At 54.8% G+C, this 20129-nt stretch overlaps 2 gene segments (V, D, J or C); both read left to right on the top strand.

The window, feature by feature from the left end:
• LOC105525264 overlaps positions 1-20129 on the top strand; it is a 323199-nt gene that overhangs the window by 290619 nt on the left and 12451 nt on the right.
• On the top strand, positions 10439-17765 carry LOC105525266. The segment is given in 5 exon segments: positions 10439-10827; positions 15986-16294; positions 16492-16812; positions 16898-17221; positions 17307-17765. Coding segments are annotated over 5 exon segments (1383 nt in total).

The following is a 20129-nucleotide window of genomic DNA, read 5'->3' as shown; positions in this document are numbered from 1 at the left end:
CACAGGAAGGGGAACATCACACACCAGGGCCTATGGGAGTTATACCTGATATAAATGACGAATTGATGGGTGCTGACGAGTTAATGGGTGCAGCACACCAACATGGCACATGTATACATATACAACAAACCTGCACGTTGTGCACATGTACCCTAGAACTTAAATTAAAAAAAAAAAAAAGGAAAGGCACCACTGTTGGTTTTTTTTTTTTTTTCCATGACTCAGCTTCCCAGCTCAACTTTTCTTTTTGGCATGGTGAGTTTGGGTTCCTGAGATTTTATTTTGCTTTCACAATGGTCAAGGTCACGCCCTCAGTATTCAGGAGAGCCAGACCCCTGCCATCCCTGGACACTTTTCAAATGCATGCTGCAGTCTCTGACATTCTCTTACTACTATAGAAACTAAGGCCTTGGTGAGGCTGAAGCCCCTGCTCATGGGGACAATGCCAGGCTGGAACCCGCATTTCTGACCCCAAAGCTCCTGTTCCTTTCATTTGCCCCACAAACCTCTTTGAGTCCAGAGCTTTGTCCTTGCCCGAGTCCTACCCTCAGGGACAGGGGCTCAACTCAGCCACAAACACATCACACCCTGAGAAGGTCCCTTGAGCCCAGATTTGGAGAGCACAGACGCCCTGGAAGCTCTGAGGAGGGGCTGCACATTTCTCTATTCAACACATAATCACCAGGTGGTCACCAGCAGAGATGCCACATGGCATGGAGCTCGCCTGGGCCGACAGGACAGGTGTGGGGCTGGGAGGCGTTCCCAGGGCACTGGTTGAAGCAGAGCTGTGGGGAAAAGTTGTGACCAACCTCACATCTGCTCGTCAACACCTGGTCTTCCGCCCCCCGGGGCCACAGAACACTAAGCTTCCTGGATACTGAGGCTGGGTGGGGCCATCGGGGAGAAGAAATCTCAACGAGATAAAAGATCATTTTTTAAAAATATGAGGATCATGACTCACATAAACATATGATGACACCTTTCAGAGATGTTCTTTATCTCATTAATTAAGGTGTTACAACCAGTTCAAAGTGGAATTCAAAGTACTACACTTACATAATTGATTCAGGAATGCTATAAGGAGTTCACAGATGCAAAACTGGCCTTTTCCCTGGGAGGTGAGGAGGAATTCATTGTCCTTTCAAAGATGAGAACTTGAATTTCTAACAATTCAACGAGTTTTTGCATGGCTATCAATTATCTACAGCTTAGAGCAGTGGTCCCCAACTTTTTGGCACCAGGAACCAGTTTCATGGATGACAATTTTTCCAGCCCAGGATCGGGGGATGGCTTGGGAACAAAGCTCTTCCACCTCACATCATTAGGCATTAGGGTCTCATAAGGAGTGTGCAACGTAGACCACATGAATCTGCGGTTTACAATAGTGTTTGCTGCTATGAGAATCTAATGCTGCCACTGATCTGACAGGAGGTGGAGCACAGGCAGTAATGCTCACTCACTCCTCTCCTCCTGCTATGTGGCCCAGTTCCTAACAGGCCATGAACCGGTTCCAGTGCATGACCCAGGGGTTGGGGACTCCTGGCGTATAGAGTTGTAAAATAGTTCAAAGAAAATGAAAGATGCAGAGCTCCATAGAATGAAATAGCCTAGAAGAGTGTACAAGACGATGCCTTGCTTTCCACTGAAGGCACCTAGTAATCTTTTGGTCCATTTCAGTTTTTCTCAATGTTTCCTATAAACGTGTATAACTAACTGACAGAAACAGATCCATAATATAGAGAAGATCCCTGTAAACCAACGAGAAAAATATCAAGTAATTCAACAGAGGAATAGGAAAGAGAATTGAACAGATGTTTTACAGAAGATATCCAAATAGCCACCAAACGTTTGAAAAGATGTTGAACCACACTAGTCAACAGGGAAATGAAAATGAAAAACCACATGAGAGAAAGTCGTTCTGATTCCAGTAATGCTGGAGCAGCTAATATCAGACCAGTCCTTTGGCAGATGGCAATTATAAACACTGGAAAAACTGTAAGCACACACAACACACACACACCAATTGCAGGCACTGGAACATGAGCAAAAGTAGGCAAACACCAGTAAGGATTATTCCTTGAAATATTTGTCTGAAGTTCACACCCCAGTGCATGTAACAGGTGCAGCTAGAGTTCAAGCAGGAAACTGCAGCCCTCCTGCTGAGGAGTGGGATGCAGGGCTGCATTTTCAGAGCAGCTGGAAATGAAGAGAAGATGTCCATAAAGGAGAAGGTCACCGAAGGGAAACCCCACAATCTGCAGGTAAACTCCACTGAAACCTCTGGCTGATCCCTTAGATGTGCATGGGTAGGGAAAACTCCAAAGGGCCCAGCAGAAAACAACACCTGTAAGGTTGAGAGAACTCAGATTCCAGCTACTGACAACTGCCGGGCAGACAGACTTTGGAGTTCGAGTCAACTCAAGCTAACTGCTTCCTAACATTGAAAAAAACAATCGATGCTCTGCTAAGGAAGAATGCAAAACCCATAATCTGTACCACATTATCAACAATATAAGGAGCACAACCAAAATTACCATGTATGCAAAGAAATATTGAAAGGTGATCCATAGTCAAAAGAAAAAGGGGCAATGGAGATCAATGCCAAGATGACCTAGATGCAGACTCAGTTATCAGACAAGGACTTTAAAGAAGTTATGTGAAATATGTTCAAAGACTTAAAGGAAAATATGGTTATAATGAATGATTAGATGAGGTATCTCTAAAAAACTGAAAATATTTACAAGAACCCAATGAACATTCTAGAACTAAAAGTATGATTCTGAAATGAAAAACACCATTTGCCTAGGCACAGTGGCTCATGCCTGTAATCCTAGCACTTTGGGAGGCCAAGAAGGAGGGATAACTTAATCTCTGGAGTTTGAGACCAGCTTGGGTGACATGGTGAAACCCCATCTCTATTTTATTAAAAAAGAAAAGAAAGAGAAAAACATTACTCAAGTTTAATGACAGATTGGAGAAGACATAGACATAACTGAGAACTTAAAGATGCATCAATAGAATATATCAATCTTTTTAACCCAGTCCAAAGGAGAGAGAGAAAAATGCTAAAAAATGAAAAGAGGCTCATCCTGCTGGACGAGGTGAAGCATTCTAAAGCATGTGAAACTGGAGTCCAGAGGGGGATGTGATACTTCCATGGGAAAGGTCAACCCTAAGCTATATGCAAATGTACCAGCCTAGGCTGGTGTGGTGGGCTGATAGCATCTCCCTGGCCAAATATATGCCCACCTGGAACCTCAGAATGTGACCTTATTTGGAAATAGGGTCTTCACAAATTAGGTTAAGGACTTGAGATGATATACTAAATTTTAGATGGGTCCCAAGTCCAAAGACTGGTGTCCTCATAAGAGGAGAGGACACAGATACACATGGAGGTAAGCCATACAATGACAAGAGAGAAGATGAGGGGTGTCAGGAGCCACCTGTGTTTGTCCATTTGCATTACTGTGAAGAAATACATGAGGCTGGGTAACTTATAAAGGAAAGAGGTTGAATTGGCTCACAGTTCTGCAGGCTGCATAGGAAGCCTGGCACCAGCATCTGCTTCTGGTGAGGGCCTCAGGAAACTCACAATCATCACAAAAGGTGAAGGGAGAGCAGGTATGTCACATGGCAAGAATGGGAGCAAGAGGCTGAGGGGGGGCCTCAGACTTAAACAACTAGATTGTGTGTGAACTAACTGGGGGAGAACTCACTCATCACCAAGGGGATGATGTTAAATCATTCATGAGGGATTGGCCCTCATGATCTAATTACCTACAAGGCCCCACCTTCAACACTGGGAATCATATTTCAACATGAGATTTGGAGGGGACAAATATATAAATCATATCCTTCAACCCCCTGGCCCCCCAAATCTCATATCCTTCTCACATTGCAAAATACAATCATGCCTTCTCAACAGTCCCCCAAAGTCTTACTTGATTCCAGAAACAACCCAAATTTCCCAAGTCCCAAGACTCATCTGAAGATGAGTCCCTTCCACCTATCAGCCTATGAAATCAAAGACAAATTATTGACTCCAAAAATACAATGAGAGTGCAGACATTGGGGTAAACATGCCCATTCCAAAAGGGAGAAGTTGGCAAAAAGAAAGGATCTGCATGCCCCAAACAGGTCAGAAATTCAGCAGGGCAGTCATTAACTCTTAAAGCTCCAAGGTAATCTCCTTTGACTTCATGGCCCATATCCAGGGCACACTGGTGCAGGTGGTGGGCTCCCAAGGCCTTGGACAACTCCACCCCTGTGACTTCTCTCACAGGATAAAGTTGAGTGCCTGTGGCTTTTCCAGATTCAGGGTGCAAGCTGCCAGTGGATCTACCATTCTGGGGTCTGAGGACAGTGGCCCCCTTCACACAGCTCCACTAGGCAGTGCCCTGGTCAGGACATTATATGGGGGTTCAACTCCATATTTCCCTTTGGCATTGCTCTAGTCCAGGTTCTCTGTGAGGGCTCCATGCTGTTGGTAGGCTTCTGTCTGGGCACCTACACTTTCTCATACATTTCTGAAATCAAGAGGGAAGATGCCAAGCCTCTTTCACTCTTGCATTCTGGGGGCCTACAGGCTTAACACCAGGTGGAAGTCACCAAGGCTTAGAGTGGCTTGCACTCTCCAAAGCAGCAGCCTAAGCTATACTTGGGGCCCTTTGAACCAAGGCTGGAGCCAGAGCAGCCAGGATGTGGAAAGCAGTGTCCCAAGGCTGCACAGGGCAGTGGTGGCCATGAGCATGGCCCACAAAACCATTCTTTCCTCCTTGGCCTCTGGGCCTGCGATGGGAAAGACCGCCTCAGAAATTTCTGAAATGCCCTTCAAGGCCTTTTTCCCTTTGTTCTGGATATGAGCACTTAGCTCCCTTTTAGTTATGCTAATCTCTCTACCAAGTGGTATAGCCTGCTTATATTTCTCTCCTGAAAATACCTTTTTATTTTCTACCACATGGCCAGGATGTGAATTTTCCAAATTTTTTATGCTCTGCTTCCGTTTCTTGATGGAAAAAAATGAATTCTATAAAACACTTGATTTATTCTGAGCCAAATGTGAGAGCCATGAAATATGGCACAGCCTCAAAAGGTCCTGAGAACATGTATGCAAGATGGTTGGGTTACAGATTGGTTTTATGTTTTAGGGAGACATAAGACATCAATCAATACATGTAAAGTAGACATTGGTTTGGTTTGGAATGGCAGAACAATTCAAAGTGGGGAATTCCAAATCATAGGTGGATTTGAAGATTTTCTGATTGGCAATTGGCTGAAAAAGTTGTTATCTAAAAAGTTGAAGTCAGCAAAAAGCAATGCTTAAGATAAAGGGGGTTGTGGAAGCCAAGGTTCTTGTTATGTAGATAAAGCCTCCAGGTTTCAGAGAGAAGAGATGGTAAATGTCTCTTATCAGACCTTAAAAGGTGCCAGACTCAGATAAATCTCTCCTGAATCAGGAAGAGACCTGAAAAGGGAAGAAGATTCTCTACAGAATATAAATTTCCTCCACAAGAGACAGCTTTGCAGGGCCATTCTAAAATGTGTCAGAGAAATATATTCTGGGATAAAATACTTTAATTTTCTTCCATGCCTGCCAACTGTCATGTGATGCTATACCAGAGTGAGATTGGAATTTGATATCTTATTGCTACAAGGAGTCTGCTTTGTCAGTCTTAAGCTCCCTGTTTTAATGTTAATACTGGCCAGCTGAGCCTAAACTCCAAAAGGGGGAGGTTATAGTGAGGTACCTCCAACTCCACCCCTTCCTGTCACGGCCTGAACTGGTTTTTCAGGTTTCTTTGGAATGCCCTTGGATTAGCGTTTTATTTTTTCGTTTACACCTTTTAAATATAAGTTCCAACTTTAAGTTATTTCTTTGCTCCCACATCTTATCATAGACTGTTAGAAGCAACCAGGTCACCTCTTAGAAATCTCTGCTTAGAAATGTCTTCCACCAGATGCCCTAAGTCATCACTCTTAAGGTCAAACTTCCACAGATCCCTAGGGCACGAACACGATGCAGCCAAGTTGTGTCTTAGGATTTAACAAGGGTGACCTTTACCCCAGTTCCCAATAACTTCCTCATTTCCATCTGAGATTTCATCAGCCTGGCTTTTGCAGTCCATATGTCTATCAGCATTTTGGTGACAACCACTCAATCAGTCTCTAAGAAATTCCAAACTTTCCCTCATCTTCCTGTCTTCTGAGTCCCCCAAATTCTTCTAACCTCTCTGTTACCTAATTCCAAAGCTGCTTCCACATTTTCAGGAATCTTTATAGCAATATTCCACTCCTCAATACCAATTTTCTGTGTTAGTTTGTGTTACTAGAAGAAAAAAAAAAATATATGAGGCTGGTACTTTATAAAGAAAAGAGGTTTGCACCAGGCACTGTGGCTCATACCTGTAATCCCAGCATTTTGGGAGGCCAAAGCAGGAGGATCACTTGGGCTCAGAAGTTTGAGACCAGCCTGGGCAACATAGTGAGAACTTGTCTCAAAAAGACAAAAAGGAGGGAAGGGCAGGGGAGGGCAGAAGGGAAGGGCAGGGAAGGGAAAAGAGAAGGAAGGGAGGTTTAATTAGCTCACACTTCTGCAGGCCATTCCAGAAACACGGGCCTGGCATCTGCTTCAAGGCCTCGGGGAGATTGCAATCACGGCAGAAGGCAAAGTGGGAGCAGGCATGTCACATGGCAAGAGGGAGTAAAAGAGAAGAGGCACGTCCCAGACTTTTAACAACCAGCTGCCACATGGACTAACTGAGGGAGAACTCACTCACCACCTGGGGGATGGTGCTAAACCATTCATGAGGGGTCCAGCCCTGTGATCTAATCACCTCCCACCAGGCCCCACCTCCAACACTGGGCATCACATCTCAACATGAAATTTAGAGGCACATGCATCCAAACCATTTCACCACAGGAAGCTGGAAGAGATGGAGGGTCCTCCCCTGGAGCACTCAGAGACAGCCACCAACACCTTGATCTCCAACACTTGATCTCAGACTCCTGACTTCCAGAACTCTGAAGAAATTAATTTTTGTTGTTTTAAGCCATGTTTGTGATATTTTGTTACAGCAGCCACAGCACGGATGTAGCTGGTAACAGAGTTCTCTAGCCTCCAAAATACAAGCCTCGGGTAAATAACTATTGAATTTGACCACATGGAAATCAGGAAGAATGTAATAAGCATCATGAATAGACGAGATGACCTGGGAGATCGTGGCAAGTTTACAGCTGATCGGAAGTTGGCAACCAAAAAATCCTGTCTTGCAAATCTCCAGGAAATTGCCACAAAAACCTTTAGAAAACACGGTTAGAGAAAAGATGCAGAAACCCCGATGACTCCCTGGTTCCTGAAGAGGTGCTTAGGCATTTAAGTGAGACTGACGAGACTCCACACTGTACCCTTCAGAAGGGCAGACACTCATGAGATCGTCAGCCACGGCTCCCTCGCTGGGAGGCAGACACAGAGCTGGAGGCGGCGGCCACGGTTTAAACTAGGTGGACAAAGAAGTGTCAGCACCGGGACTTGCAGGAGGCCCTGGGAAGGAGCAGGCGGCAGTGGGGCCTGGACAGCCCTGGGGAAAGGAGGTTACTTGGAGGAGACCAGGGACTTGCATTCGGGCCAAAACCAAGGACAAGAGGTCAGCTGGTCCCAGGGAACTCTGGAGCCCAGCACCCCACCATGGGTGCAGGGGCCTGACAACCCCACAGAGGGCTGTGGGCACCGGGCACCAGCCTGCGGGGGGTCTGAAGGCTGCTGCCCAGCCACACATGTCCTGGTCCTAAACAAACGGTCCAAGAGGCACCTGCAAACCCGCCCTTCTGAGAGCAGCCTCTTAGCCTCAGCTGGTGTTGGCCCCTGGTCGCCACACATGCCCTGACAGTGGGGCCTGGCCTCAGAAAGGGGACCCACATTTGTATTTTCTGTCTGATCCTTGACACAGTGCTGACACCAAAGACCAAACCCTAATCTTGATTCACAAACTCCAAAGAAACGACTAAGACTAGTTCTTCCGGAGGTCAGTTTTAGAACATGTTTATTCTAAGTTAATTCTGCCTTATCTCTATGCACCAAGAAAAATACCTGCACTTCTGTAGTAAAATGGGAAGGTACCTTCATTTTGTTTGTATGCCAAAGAAAACTTTTTAAATATCTCACTTTTTAAAACGGTTTTGTGTGTTTTGTCTGCTTATAACATTTTCCATAATAGATCATTTGGATGAAGTCAGAGTCTTCTGACAGAAAGCAGATCAATGGATTCCTAGCGATCAGGGAGGCGCTGTTTGCAAAGGGGCTGGTGGAATTTTCGGAGAGATTCTTCGTCTTCTTACAACTGTTCATCTGGATTACGGTGGTGGTTGCATGACTCTGCATTTGTTGAAACTCACGTGTAACAGGATGCATTATACTGAATGTAAACTACACTTGAATAAATATTACATTTAAAACTTAAAATAGTTGGGGGGTGGTTCACTGCCCTGGCTCCAAGCCCCCTGGCCACACTGCCTGTCCAGCCCACCCCCATCCCTGCCAATGCTTTCCAGCGTCCCGACAGCCTCCTGCCCCCCAGGGCTGCTCTGTACCCTGAGGAGTGCAGCCATCTGGGAGCGGCTGGATGGAGATGCAGAACCCGAGACTCCTCGTGCCACACCACGTCCTCCCGCCCCCACCAGCCACACGCAGACACCGAAGCAGCACTGTCCTCCCACACGCTGCCCCCACCCACCCTGGCAGGGCCATTCCAGGCCTGGGGCAGGAGGGCAGACTCTCCCCCTGCCCCGACAAGCATACCTGTACATACCCCAGCACACACACACACACACACACGTGTACAGCTGAGACACAGCCCACTCTAATGCAGAGTCTAGCCCCCGTCACCGAGGGGAAGGCACAGCACTGTGGGGCCATAGGAGCGGCAGCTGGACACAGACCAAGGCCTTGGCAAAGGCCCAGGCCACTGGCTGGGCACGAAGGTCAGAAGAGGGCAGGAGGGGCTGGGGGCACTGTGCCTCTTGGGCCTAGGTGGGCACATGCTGGGCAGGAGAGGAACAGCCCGGCACCTCACACAGGAAGGGGTGGGGGCAAAGGCAATTTCTGAAGGCCAGGGCAGGGCCACCGCCCCAAGGAAAAGCAGAGCAGGGTGAGAACGGACATGGGGCTCGGAGCTGAGCAGGCCTGGTAGGCCCCAGGAGGGAGACACAGAGGACCTGGGGATCTCAAGGCTGGCAGGGGCCAGAGATGGAGCCCCAGCTGGGATGCCATCCTCCTTCCTGGGGGCCCACTCTGCCCAGCCCCTGCAGCCTAGCATAGCTTGGGGCATTGGATAGAACTGGGAGAGAGCAGGCCAGAGGGCTCTCACTGAGGCCCCTGCCCCAAATGCCCACAGCCTGGGGAAAATGAGCAGGTAGATGGGGGGGCAAGTGGAGCCCCAGCCACACCCACACAGTGCACACAGCCTCACTGGGGCCGGAGGGAGCAGGAGGCTCGCCACCCCTGCTGTGGTTTCTCAGAATCATGGGTCCTTCCAGGGAACTAGCGTTTCCTCCTCACCCTCCCACACGGCACCTTTCCCCAGGGCCACAGGCAGGGCATGGGGGCCTTGGACAGCCTGGGAACAGGACACTCACACCCAACCTGGATTCCCTGAGCCTCACATCACAGCCCTCCAGGGCTCTGGCAGCCAACAGCCCTTCCGGGGTCTTCCACACGTGCTGAGCATCCCTCTGAGGGTGCCAGGCCTGACAACCCCTCTCCCTCCACAGGACCACCAGCCCTGGGAACCCGGGGTCCTGGGGGCAGGGTCCCAGTGTCTCCCTCCCCAAAGGTTTATACACCCCACCCCTCCCCGGCGGCCACTCCATGCATGCTGGCCTCCGGGGGACAGGCAGGCCAACGGTGTGAAGGAAATCATCTCGCTCAGGGCTGCAACCAGGGACAAATACCACAGGCGCCTCCAGGAAGGCCACCGAGCCCGAGCCCAGCCTTCATGTGCCCACACCCACCCACGGCATAGATGGGGCATGGCGTCCCCAGCCTCCAGCAGCTGCAGGGACCTTGCAGAGCCACCAGCCACCTCCACCCGGCCCCCTGCCAGCCCCTGGCCAGGCCCCCGCCTGCATGTGCTTGCCTTGAGGAGCAGCCCAACTGGGGAACCCCCGGCTGCAGGACGGTGACCTGGGAGTGAGCACAAGGTGAGGCCACCGTGCAGGGTGCCAGCTCCAAGCGGGTCATGGGGACGAGGGGCTGCGGCCATCAGGAAGCCCTGCATGCACACCTTGGACATGCGGCCCGAGGGCCAGTTCACCTTAGTGCGCCTCATTCTCCTGCACAAAAGAGCCCCCATCCTTTCTTCACAAGGCTTTTGTGGGAGTGGAGGTGGCATTGCCCAGTACCTTCTCCCTTTCCCAGGCAGCGGGACCCCGAGTTTGCTGACCCGCACCACCAAGCCCAGGCATGCATCAAGAGTGAGAGTCTGGGAGCTGGGCAGGGGCCCCGGGGTGGGGGCTGAGAGGGCAGAGAACCTCCCCCAGCACTCGGTGTGCGTCCGTAGTGAAGGAGCGTCACCTGAGCCCCCACTGTTGCTCAAGCGACTTCCCAAGAACAGAGAGAAAAGGGAACTTCCAGGGCGGCCTGGGCCTCCGGGGGTTCCCACCCCATTTTTAGCTGAAAGCACTGAGGCAGAGCTCCCCCTACCCAGGCTCCATTGCCTGGCATAAAAATAACCACCATGGTTACTGATCATCTGGGAGCTATCCGGGAACGCGACAGGGAGCCAGATGGGCCACACCAGCCACAGGCACCCAATGGAGGACCCGGCACTTCAGGTATCCCAGGCCACAGGGAACCCCAGTCGAGGGGCTGGCCCAGGCAGCAGTGAGGGAGCGGCTGCCTGGGCCCCTGACCGGGAGGGGACTCCCGGGCCACCCTCACAGCATAAACCAAGCTTCTTGGTCACTGCACGGACTCTAGGCGTCCCTTCCCTGCGTGGGGACACAGGAAAGCTAGAAACAGCCTCAGGCCGGCCTGGAGAAGGCAAGGGGCTGGGACAGAGCTGGGCCCGAGACTAAAAAGGTCAGAGGCCCCACGCTGGGCAGGGCTAGGCTGGGTGCAGACTGCCACCCCCAGGACAGGGACAGCCAGCCCAGAGCCGGGAGGGAGGGTGGGTAGGCGGCAGCAGGGATCCGTCCTGAGCTGCACTGCGCGACTGGCGGATCTGGGCAAGTCTGAGGGGGATGGACTGAGTGGACTAGACAGACAGGCAGAACAGACTGAGCTGAGGCAAGCTGGGTGGGCTGAGAGGGCTACCCTGTCCCTTTAGAGGATAGGCTGGCCAAGCTGAGCTGTACTGAGCCAGGGCAATCGGGGCTGGCCCGAGCCAGGTGGGTTTAGCTGAGTTGAGTGAGTGGACTGGGTAGAGTGAAATGATCTACCCTCAGTTGAGCCAGGTTTGAGCTGGGTTATTCTAAGCCCTAAGGTGGACTGAGCTGGGCTGAGCTGGACTTATCTGGGGGGCAAGGCAAAATCAGGCTGAGCTGAGGTGGCCTGCACTGAGTGGTCCAGGATTGGGTTAAGCTAAATTAGGCTGACCTGGACTCGACCGGACTTGGTTGAAATAAGCTGGGCCGACACAGGAGTTGGGACAAGCTACAGTTCTCTACTTAGGATAAAAGGGGTGTTCGTGGACTATCTGGACTGAATGACACCAAGCTAGGGTATTACCTGCTGAGCTTACCTGAGCTGGCCTGGGCTTAGCAGGGCTGCACTGAGCCGGGCTGAGATGAGCTGAACAGACCTGAGCCAAGCTTAGCTGGTTAGGCTAAGTTGGGCTGAGCTAAATTGGATTGAGCCGAGGAGGGCTAGGCTGGATGAGAGACCTGATGATGGACAGGGTTAAAAGCTGGAGTGAGCAGGGCTTAAATTATTGAACTAAATTGGGCTGGGGTGATCTAAGTGAGTTCAGCTGGGATGAGCTGGTCTGGGCTGAACTGTGCCAAAGTGAACTGGGCTAAACTAGGCTCACCTGAGTGGACTAAGCTGGGCTGGGCTCAACTGGGTTCAGCTGAACTGTGCTGGGTTAGACTAAACTGGGTTCAGCTGGGCTGAGTCAAGCTGAACTGGACTAAGGTGGCCTGGCCTGGCCTGAGCTGTGATTGGAAGGGCTGAGCTGAGCTGGGCTGAGCTGGACAGACCTGAGCAAAGCTCAGCTGGTTGGGCTAAGCTAAGCTAAGCTAAATTGGGTTGACCTGTGGAGGGCTAGGCTGAGTGAGGGATCTGAGATGGACAGGGTTAGAAGCTGGACTGAGCTGGGCTTAGATTGCTGAAGTGAGTTGAGGTGGGGTGAGCTAAACTGGATTTAGCTGGGATGAGCTGATCTGAGCTGGGCTGAACCAGGCTAGTCCTGAGTGGGCTGGGCTGGGCTGGGCTAACCTAGGTTCAGCTAGGCTCATATGAGCTGGGCCAAGCTAAGGTGAACTGAACTGAGCTGAGCTGCGCCAAACTGGGTTCAGCTGGGCTGGGCTGAACTGACCAGAAGTGGACCTGGATGGGCTTAGCTGGGCTGAACTAGGCTAGCCTGAGCGGGCTGAGCTAGGTTGGACTGGGGTGGGGTGAGCTGAGCTGAGCTGGGCTGGGCTAGGCTAACCTAACCCAACCTAACCTGGGTTCAGCTGGCCTAGGTTGGGCTGGGCTGGGCTAAACTGGGTTCACCTGAGATGTGCTAATATGGGCTGGGCTGGGCTGGGTCAGGTTGAGAGTAACTGAACTGGGCTGACCTGGGCTGGGCTCAATTGAGTTCACATGGGCTGGGCTGGCCTGGTCTAAACTGGGTTTGGCTGGGCCAGGCCAACTGGACTGAGGTGGATGGAGCAGAGCTGAGCTGAGCTGAGCTGGCCTGGCTGGGCCTAAGCTGTGACTAGAAGACCTGGGCTGAGCTGGACAGACCTGAGCCAAGCTTAGCTGGTTGCGCTAAGCTGGGTTGAGCTAAATTGGGTTGAGCTGGGGAGGGCTAGGCTGAGTGAGTGACCTGAGATGGACGGGGTAGAAGCTGGAGTGAGCTGGGCTTAGATTATTGAACTGAATTGGGCTAGGGTGATCTAAACTGGGTTCTGCTGGGATGAGCTGACTGGGGCTGGGCTGAAATAGGGTAGCCCTGAGTGGGCTGGGCTGGACTAACCTAGGTTCAGCTGGGCTCATATGGGCTGGGCCAGGCAAAAGTGAACTGAACTGAGCTGAGATGTGCTAAACTGGTTTCAGCTGGGCTGAACTAAGCTAGCCCAAGCGGGCTGAGCTAGGTTGAACTGGGGCGGGCTGGGCTGGGCTGGGCTAACTTAACCTGGGTTCAGCTGGCCTAGGTTGGGCTGGGCTGGGCTACACTGGGTTCAACTGAGATGTGCTCATATGGGCTGGGCTGGGTCAGGTTGAGGTTAACTGAACTGGGATGAGCTGAGCTGGGCTCAACAGAGTTCACATGGGCTGGGCTGGGCTGGGCTGGGCTGGCCTGGCCTAAATTGGGTTTGGCTGGGCCGGGCCAACTGGGCTAAGGTAGATGGAGCTGAGCTGGCCTGGCTTGAGCTGTGACTGGAAGACCTGGGCTGAGCTGGACTGTCCTAAGCCAAGCTTAGCTAGTTGGGCTAAGCTGGGTTGAGCTCAATTGGGTTGAGCTGGGGAGGGCTAGGTTGGGTGAGGGACCTGTGAGATGAACAGGGTTAGAAGCTGGACTGAGCTGGGCTTAGATTGCTGAACGGAGTTGAGCTAAACAGGGTTTAGCTGGGATGAGCTGATCTGGGCTGGGCTGAACTGAACTGTGCCAGAGGGAACTGGACCGAACTAAGCTAGCCCTGAGTGGGCTGGGCTGGGCTGGGCTAACCAAGGTTCAGCTGGGCTCACATGGGCTGGGCCCGACTAAGATGAACTAAAGTGAGCTGAGCCGTGATAAACTGGGTTCAGCTGGGCTCACATGGGCTGGGCCAGGCTAAGGTGAACTGAACTAAGCCGAGCTGTGCTAAACTGGGTTCAGCTGGGCTGGGGTGGGCTGAACTGACCAGAATTGAACTGGGCTGGGCTGGGCTGGGCTGAACTAGGCTAGCCTGAGCGGGCTGAGCTAGGTTGGACTGGGGTGAGCTGGGCTGGGCTAGGCTAGGCTAAGCTAACCTAACCTGGGTTCAGCTGGCCTAGGTTGGGCTGGGCTAAACTGAGTTCAGCTGAGATGTGCTAATATGGGCTGGGCTGGGTCAGGTTGAGATTAACTTAACCGGGCTGACCTGAGCTGGGTTCAGCTGAGTTCACATGGACTGGGCTGGCCTGGTCTAAACAGGGTTTGGCTGGGCCAGGCCAGCTGGGCTGAGGTGGATGGAGCTGGGCTGAGCTGGACAGACCTGAGCCAAGCTTAGCTGGTTGGGCTGACTAAGCTGGGTTGAGCTAAATTGGGTTGAGCTGGGGAGGGCTAGGCTGGATGAGTGACCTGAGATGGACAGGGCAGGAGAAGCTGGAGTGAGTTGGGCTTAGATTATTGAACTGAATTGGGCTGGGGTGATCTAAACTGGGTTCTGCTGGGATAAGCTGATCTTGGCTGGGCTGAACTGAGCAGAGCTGAACCTAGGTGGGCTGGGCTAAACTGGGCTGAACTGGGCTGCTGGGCTGGACTGGGTAAGCTGGGCTGAGCTGAGCGAGGCTAAACTGAGTTGGGATGGGCTAGGCCGGGCCAAACTGGGTTCAGCTGAGATGGGCTAATATGAGCTGGGCTGGGCCAGGCTGAGCTCATCTGAACTGGGCTGTGCTGGACTGGGCTGAGCTGGACTGAACTGTATTCAGCTGGGCTGGCCTGGCCTGGGCTAAACGGAGTTCGGCTGGGCTGGGCTGAGCTGAGTAGGATTAGTTGAGCTGGTCATAACTGGATTTAATTAGCTAGGCTAGATTTAGCTGACTAAGCTGATCTGGACTGTATTCATCTGTGTGAAGTTGGGGTGAGGTGGCTATTTTAAGTCCAGCTTTGCTGAGCTAAACTGGACTGGGCTAAATTGAGCTGGACTGACCATTCTCACCTGGCTGACTAAGAGGAGCTGAGACAGAAGCAAGCTGGTTGAGCTGGCTGGACTGAAATAAGAGTTTGCTGCCTGCGAGGGGAGGTCCTGGGCTGACCTGGGCTAGGCTGACCCAGGTTGGCCTAAAGTGCACTTCGGAGGGTGACGCCTGCAGTGGGCCAGTCTCAGCTGAACTTGGCTGTCCCGGTGGGCAGAGTGGGACTGGATACTATGATTTTCGGGGTGCCTAGGGCAGACTTCAAGACCAACCTAAACTGGGCTCCAGGGGCAGGATGGGCTGGCGACTTGGGGCTCCGGGCCAGGGCGAAGGGCCACGCTGTGCAGACCACAATGTCTGGGCCAGGGTTCTGTTGTGGGAGGGACTGCCCGGGGCATCAGGGCAAGTCTTCCCGCCCTCCCCTAGAGGTCAGGAGTAGGCAGAGCACCATGGGTGTCTGGCAGGTCAGGGGAGGGCTGCTGTGTTGGGGAGATGGGGGCTCAGCACTCGAGAGCCCGAGGAGCTGAGACCACAGCCTCGGGGGATGGGAGTCGGGGTTGGAGGGCAGGCAGACCATCCACCATGAGCCCAGAGAGAGAGTGAAGGGGGAGGGCTCTGGTGTTCCACGTCCCATGGGGTCCCCGGGTTTCAGCCTAGAGGCATGGCCCAGTGCCTCTGCTTCTGAGTGCCCACGCTGCAGCGCCTTGCTGGGGACGCTAGGGTCATCCTGGAGGCACCCCCTTCCTGAACCCATCCTGAGGATAGTGGCTGAGCAACAGCTTCTGGTGGGGGAACGGCGGCCCTGGGAGGTGCCCTGGGCCGGGGGCTTGTGGGGATAAAGGCCCGAAATGAGCCTGGCCATCTGGATCCCTGCGCTGCCACGGGGTCCCTAGCTCCTCCATCCAGACCCCCAGGCCTGATGGGCCCTGGCCCGAGGCTGGCACTGACTAGGTTCTGTCTTCACAGCCTCCATACAGAGCCCCTTCGTCTTCCCCTTGATCCCCTGCTGCAAACACATTCTCTCCAATGCCACCTCCGTGACCCTGGGCTGCCTGGCCACGGGCTACTTCCCGGAGCCGGTGATGGTGACCTGGGACGCAGGCTCCCTCAACAGGAGCACTATGACCTTACCAGCCACCACCTTCACGCCCTCCGGTCACTATGCCACCATCAGCTTGCTGACCGTCTCAGGTTCGTGGGCCAAGCAGACGTTCACCTGCCATGTGGTGCACACTCCATCGTCCGCAGACAAAGAGGTCAACAAAACCTTTGGCGGTAAGAGAGGGCCAAGCTCAGAGACCACAGTTCCCAGGAGTGCCAGGCTGAGGGCTGGCAGAGCGGGCAGGGGGGGAGGGGGTGGGTGGGAACACCCAGCATGCTTGGGGACCCGGGCCAGGAACGTGGGGGCAAGAGGGAGGGCGCACAGAGCTCAGGGAGGCCAACAACCCTCGTGACCATCAGCTCTCCCCCAGTCTGCTCCAGGGACTTCACCCCGCCCACCGTGAAGATCTTACAGTCATCCTGCGACGGCGGCGGGCACTTTCCCTCGACCGTCCAGCTCCTGTGCCTCATCTCCGGGTACACCCCAGGGGCCATCAACGTCACCTGGCTGGAGAACGGGCAGGTCATGGAAGTGAACTCGCCCGCCCCTCCTGCCACGCAGGAGGGTGAGCTGGCCTCCACACAAAGTGAGCTCACCCTCGCCCAGAAGCACTGGCTGTCGGACCGCACTTACACCTGCCAGGTCACCTATCAAGGTGACACCTTTGAGGACAGCACCAAGAAGTGTGCAGGTACGTTCCCACCTTCCCTGGTGGCCGCCACAGAGGCCAGAGAAGGTGGCGGGCGGGCCTCACACAGTCCTCCGGTGCACCACAGATTCCAACCCGAGAGGGGTCAGTGCCTACCTAAGCCGGCCCAGCCCGTTTGACCTGTTCATCAGCAAGTCGCCCACGATCACCTGTCTGGTGGTGGACCTGGCACCCAGCAAGGGGACCGTGAACCTGACCTGGTCCCGGGCCAGTGGGAAGCCTGTGCCCCAGGCCACCCCAAGGGAGCAGAAGCAGCGCAATGGCACGTTAACCGTTACGTCCGTCCTGCCGGTGGGCACCCAAGACTGGATCGAGGGGGAGACCTACCAGTGCAGGGTGACCCACCCCCACCTCCCCAGGGCCCTCGTGCGGTCCACGACCAAGACCAGCGGTGAGCCACAGGCAGGCCAGGGTCGTGGGGAGGAGGGAGGGAGCCAGCGAGCGGAGCCTGGGCTTGACCCCACGTCTGGCCACAGGCCCGCGTGCTGCCCCGGAAGTCTATGTGTTCGCAACGCCGGAGAAGCTGGAGAGCCGGGACAAGCGCACCCTCGGCTGCCTGATCCAGAACTTCATGCCTGAGGACATATCGGTGCAGTGGCTGCACAACGAGGTGCAGCTCCCGGACGCCCGGCACAGCATGACGCAGCCCCGCAAGACCAAGGGCTCCGGCTTCTTCGTCTTCAGCCGCCTGGAGGTGACCAAGGCCGAATGGGAGCGGAAAGACGAGTTCATCTGCCGTGCAGTCCATGAGGCAGCGAGCCCCTCATGGATCGTCCAGCAAGCGGTGTCTGTAAATCCCGGTAAATGATGCACTCCTGCCTCCCTCCCTCTCAGGGCTCCATCCGGCTGTGCAGTGGGGAGGGCTGGCCAGACCTTCTGTCCACTGTTGCAACCACCCCAGGAAGCCACCCCCAATAAACCGTGCCTGCTCAGAGCCCTGGGTACACCCGTTCTTGGCAGCGGGCAGGGCTGTGGGCAGGGGCATCTTGGCACAGAGGAATGGGCCCCCCAGGAGGGGCAGTGGGAAGAGGTGGGCAGGGCTGAGTCCCCCCAGGAGAGGTGGTGGGAAGAGGTGGGCAGGGCTGAGGCACCATGTCATCCATCTGTCTTCATGTCAGGGGTATTTGTCAAACAGTGTATCTGCAGGGACTCATCACAGATACCCTGGGCCCTCTCTGCCCCTACTCTGGGTTCACCCCCTCCAAGGAGTCCAAAGACCCAGGGGAGATCCTCAGGGAAGGGGGCAAGGGAGCCTAGCCCCCACGGCCCTCTCTCTTGGGGACTTGGCTTCTACCCCCCTGGGCAGGAACCGCTGAACCCCTCTAGGTGTAGATGGGCACACAGGCCCCTCCAGGTGGAAAAACAGCCCTAAGTGAAACCCCCACACAGGCACACAGGACCCCAGACAGCCCTCCCCCGAGTCTGTGCCACTGCAGTTCGCCTCTGCCCTGCCCCGCCTTTCAGAGCCCTGGCCCCAGCACAGGGGCCAGTGGGGCCGAGCCCACTCACACCCCACAGCCTCCGCCACCCTGCCCTGTGGGCACACCAGGCCCAGGTCAGCACCCAGGCCCCCTCTCCTACTGCCCCTCCCCTGCCCCTCAGTCCATCCTGAGTCGGCCCCCAGGGGGGAACTGCCAGCCTCACATGCCCAGTCACGCCCACTCACGGCACAGTTGTGCATGTACCGGCCCCATAGCAACTCCACAGCGCCCTGCACCACCACCAGGATGCCAAAGGCACCCCACACATGGTCACATGTGGCCCACACTCCGCCTCCCATGCTGCCTCCAGCCCGGCTACTCCCAAGCACTTCCTCTGAGTCATGCCTGGGCCGCTGGATCCCAGACAGAAATGGAGAGGCCCCACATGGTGTGCTCCAGTCCAACCCTCCCTGTCACCCTGTCAGACACAGGATGGATGCACCCCAAGACCTGGGCTCCATCCCACTCTCCCTCTCACCCACACCAGAATCCCACAGCAGGCTACATGCCCCTCCCAGGCCTCAAACCCACGGGTGCATCTGACACCCCCGATCCAAATGCTCCCCGTGGTCATGCATACCAAGTGCACAGCACCCACCAAATCCACACAGAAACACAGGCGCTGGGCACCCCGTGAGCACAAAGCCCCTCCATGTCTGAAGACAGTCCCTGCACACCATCACAGCCATGCACTCAGCTTCGCTCTCACATCCCGGCCCACCTGCACCCAGCTCCGGGCCGGGAGCAGCAGAAAGAGGTGTGAGGGGCCGAGGCTGGACCTGCGCCTGCTGGTGGCCCGTGACCAGCAGGCAACTCAGGGCATTGGGGAAGGGAGTGGAGGGGACCCAGGGCAAGAGGAGCCAGAGGGACCAGGCTGGTAGGCGGGGCCGGGCCAGGGTAGGGCCAGGAGGCCGCTCTGGACTCCCACAGGCCTGGGCTCATAGTCCACACCAGGACAGCCCCTCAGAGCACCCATGCAGTGAGTCCCAGGTCTTGGGAGCCAGGCTGCAGAGCTCACGCAGCCTTCCGAGAGCCCTGAGCGAGGGGCCACTCCTGTGCCAAGGTGCTGGGTCCTTCTCTGGGGAGGGTGTGGGGTCTAGACAGAGGTGGAGTAGAGGTAACCAGAGAAGTCGTAAGGAACAGAGGGAAAATGGGGCCAGAGTGGGGGCCCACAGATGAGAGGTCAGGAGTGGTCAGCCTGGTCCTGGGCTCTTGACTGACTCGGGACCTGGGTCCCCACCCTCAGGGTTGGCTGGTGGCTCTGCGCAGTCCCAGAGGGCCCCGGATAGGGTACTCTGCCACTCCGAACAGCAGCAAGGGCTGCCGAGAGCAGCAAGGGGCTCTGTTCCCGACCACCGCTGCCTCTGTGGAGCCGGGAGGGCTGACTGGCCAGGTCTCCCAGAGCTGGACGTGTGCGTGGAGGAGGCCGAGAGTGAGGCGCTGTGGACGTGGACTGGCCTCTGCATCTTCGCCACACTCTTCCTGCTCAGTGTGAGCTACAGCGCTGCCATCACACTCCTCACGGTGGGCACCCACCTCCAGGGGCCAGGCCAGGGCAGGGGGCTGGGCAGAGCCAGCAGAGCGCCCTGACCCACGCCCTCCCCTCAGGTGCAGCGGTTCCTCTCAGCCACGCGGCAGGGCAGGCCCCAGACCTCCCTCGACTACACCAACGTCCTCCAGCCCCACGCCTAGGCCGCGGGCCACTCGCGCTCCACCAGGCCTAGCTGCTTCTCTGCCGGCACCTGAGCCTCCCTCGGGCTGTGCCCTGCCCTGGGTGGGAAAAGGGAAGCAGACAAGAAAAGGGGGCGCAAGGTCACT

Source organism: Colobus angolensis, unplaced genomic scaffold (assembly GCF_000951035.1).
Source record: "Colobus angolensis palliatus isolate OR3802 unplaced genomic scaffold, Cang.pa_1.0 Scaffold526, whole genome shotgun sequence".
NCBI classification, from domain to species: Eukaryota; Metazoa; Chordata; class Mammalia; order Primates; family Cercopithecidae; genus Colobus; species Colobus angolensis.
The sequence above is the reverse complement of the archived record's forward strand: the minus strand, read 5'-3'. Positions and strand labels throughout refer to the sequence as shown.